Source organism: Ipomoea triloba, chromosome 1 (genome assembly GCF_003576645.1).
Source record: "Ipomoea triloba cultivar NCNSP0323 chromosome 1, ASM357664v1".
NCBI classification, from domain to species: Eukaryota; Viridiplantae; Streptophyta; class Magnoliopsida; order Solanales; family Convolvulaceae; genus Ipomoea; species Ipomoea triloba.
Genome location: NC_044916.1, coordinates 20,517,875 through 20,520,299, shown reverse-complemented (window position 1 = coordinate 20,520,299; position 2,425 = coordinate 20,517,875). Strand labels below are relative to the sequence as shown.

Here is a 2,425-nt window from a genome sequence, read left to right as displayed (position 1 = left end):
TTGTGTATTTGTATTTTAGATAATTGGGTTTTCGGTTTGTCTGCCAGGTTCCGTTACACATATTATGACAAAACACACGGAGCAATTTACAAATCAATCGAGGCGCTGGATAAAATGGGTATGGACATAATCGAAACGGGTGATCCAGATGCATTTAAACAGTATTTGTTGGAGACTGACAACACCATTTGCGGACGCCAACCAATTAGTGTTTTCCTCCATGTAAATATCTCAACTTTATGTATATTTATTTATTTATTTTTCGTGGTGGGGGTTGATAAAAATGCTAGAAAAAGAATAACAAGGGAAGAAAAAAAGAAAAGAAAATACAAGTTATTACGCTAAGGTTCAAGAATTTGGCCACAGCTTCGTAGTTGTTTCATGGTACAAGATGTGTTTCTTCATTGTTGTATTTCACAATTTGGTGATGAATAACTAAGATTTGAATTTTCCCAGATGTCAAAGAACTGCTCGGCAAAGATAAAGATTAGATTCGTTCGTTATGAGCAATCGAGTCAGTGCAAAAACATGAGAGACAGTAGTGTGAGCTATGCATGAGCAGCAGCCACCAAGGTTGATGGTTGAACATTATATGCTGCAACCTATGATATGAACTATGTCAACCTGACAATGTTATCTCTAACATATGTATCCTTGTTATGGATTCCTTGTCAATAAATGTTGACTCTTTGTACTAATGCTGACTGATGAATCCCCTTTGGTTTCCTTATTTTGATTGTGCTTTGTGCTATGCTCCTTACCCTCTTCACTGATGTTTGAATGCCTTTTGTTCATGCAAATAGTTTGTGCCTTACTACATACAGGATTGATGGTACGTCTATACATTTTATTTTTTTTTTGCAATGAGAAAAATTTGCAGCCACTATTTGAGTGGGCATTGGATAAATTTCAAACTAGTTGACTTGTTTAAACAAAGAAATTCCAAATCTCTTAACTTGCTTAAATCAAGAAAACTAATAAGATGCTCTTGCTGGTATTCAAACTTGTAACCTTGTGGTGATTAAACAGTTTGATTAACTTGGTTGGAGTTGCTTCATGCAGTATATGTATATATTTGCTCCAAAAGGTGAATTATTACTCCAAAAGCTCATCACACCTTGACCCGACAAAGCATTTGAGAAGATGTAAATGTCAGTGTGCATTCGGGATCTGACTACTTTGAACATAATAGTTACATTGTCAATATTGAGTTTCAAATTTTGGTCTCTTGTTCCAAATATTGCTTACTCAGGAGTTAAACTTGTGTAGACCATGTATGTCTATACTTTCAATTGGGGGGTGCTTTTTGGTTTATGATTTAGCCATTAAGATTGAATTGTTCAAAATCAAACTACATGAAAAGGGGTAAAACTTGTAACATTTCTTCCCAAAAGGTTGAATCTTCAACCCGACTTGGCAGAGCATCTCAATTGAACAGAGAGGTGAGGTTGTTCCCACACTGTCACTATTGAGATTCGATGTCTCAATCTCTGGTCTTTTTTTCAAAACCTCACCCATATGACCAACTGAGTTATTCATGCGAGAAAAAACAACTTTAAAAACCTTGATAGTATTGAAAGTAGAATGCAATCAAAACCTTTTTTTTTTTTTTTTCCAAATTGAAGTAAAACCTCGCAGACAAGTCAGGATCCCATTTTGAGGTTCTAAACGAATACCAAAACTTCATTTCTCAGTGTCTTCTTCCTATAATCCTATTAGTCTATTACTACAACTTTGCTGTTATTTCGGTGTTGTCATCAACCCATTCATCTTCAGACTTTTGAGGCTCAACCACCAGCACTCCGCCATCACTCAAACCCAGAGCGAACTGGTTCGGCTTTCCAGGATGTGCAGCAATCACCAAGGGGACCCCATTCCATCTACAACCAAACATCACAACATAATACATTTAACTGAACGAAGACTTCAAAAATTATATTACACACACATACACATGTGCCTGTGTAAAGGGTATATTTGATATTATAATACAAAAACTATTCTGGAGAGTTTGAAAATAGCTAATACCGACCAGGGGGTCTTTAGGAATGGCTATTCATCCTACAAAGGAAATAGCTAATTATTCCCAGGAATGTTACTCCATTCCCAACTTATTTCATGAACCAAACATACTAAGGGATACGCCGCAAGTCTGCAATGTGGTATGTACTACTCTATTTTCATTTACAGTAGTATCCAAATACCTACCTGATATCAGATGGGATGTAAGTGGATGGATCAATCTCAAATCTGGGACAGAGGTGAGAAGCATCGAGTATCAATACAATTCCATCTCTCATCACAGCATACACAAACTGATTGTTGCAAGAGAATGTTGCGTGGCATATCCGGGTGCAGAAGTTCCTCATCGTCCACTAAAAATTCGATTCGAGAGAACAAGCTAAGCTCGATATCGGAATGCACA

The 2,425-nt window shown here is 36.8% G+C and overlaps 1 protein-coding gene and 1 long non-coding RNA gene across 3 annotated transcripts; one reads left to right on the top strand and one right to left on the bottom strand.

The window, feature by feature from the left end:
• Positions 1 to 21: 21 nt before the first annotated feature.
• LOC115999189 lies at positions 22 to 1,077 on the top strand. Of its 2 annotated transcripts, XR_004093998.1 has the most exons (3): positions 23 to 222; positions 457 to 832; positions 1,063 to 1,077. It is a non-coding gene; the product is annotated as an uncharacterized LOC115999189 (long non-coding RNA). The 2 variants fall into 2 exon arrangements; XR_004093997.1 differs by lacking the exon at positions 1,063 to 1,077 and having other exon boundaries at positions 22 to 222; positions 457 to 751.
• Positions 1,078 to 1,571: 494 nt separating this feature from the next.
• On the bottom strand, positions 1,572 to 2,371 carry LOC116000928 (protein TOPLESS-like). The gene is made up of 2 exons (XM_031240806.1): positions 2,209 to 2,371; positions 1,572 to 1,880 (listed from the first exon to the last, which is right to left on the bottom strand). The coding sequence occupies exons 1-2, from the start codon at positions 2,367 to 2,369 to the stop codon at positions 1,727 to 1,729; spliced, it is 315 nt and encodes a 104-aa protein (XP_031096666.1). The 5' UTR covers positions 2,370 to 2,371; the 3' UTR covers positions 1,572 to 1,726.
• Positions 2,372 to 2,425: the final 54 nt, after the last annotated feature.

Bases quoted from the DNA above. Each gene is read 5' to 3' on its own strand.
- LOC116000928 (XM_031240806.1), bottom strand. From the start codon at position 2,369: ATGAGGAACTTCTGCACCCGGATATGCCACGCAACATTCTCTTGCAAC. The intron at 1,881-2,208 runs GTAGGTATTTGG...GTTTGGTTGTAG, and splicing joins TACATCCCATCTGATATCAG to ATGGAATGGGGTCCCCTTGG.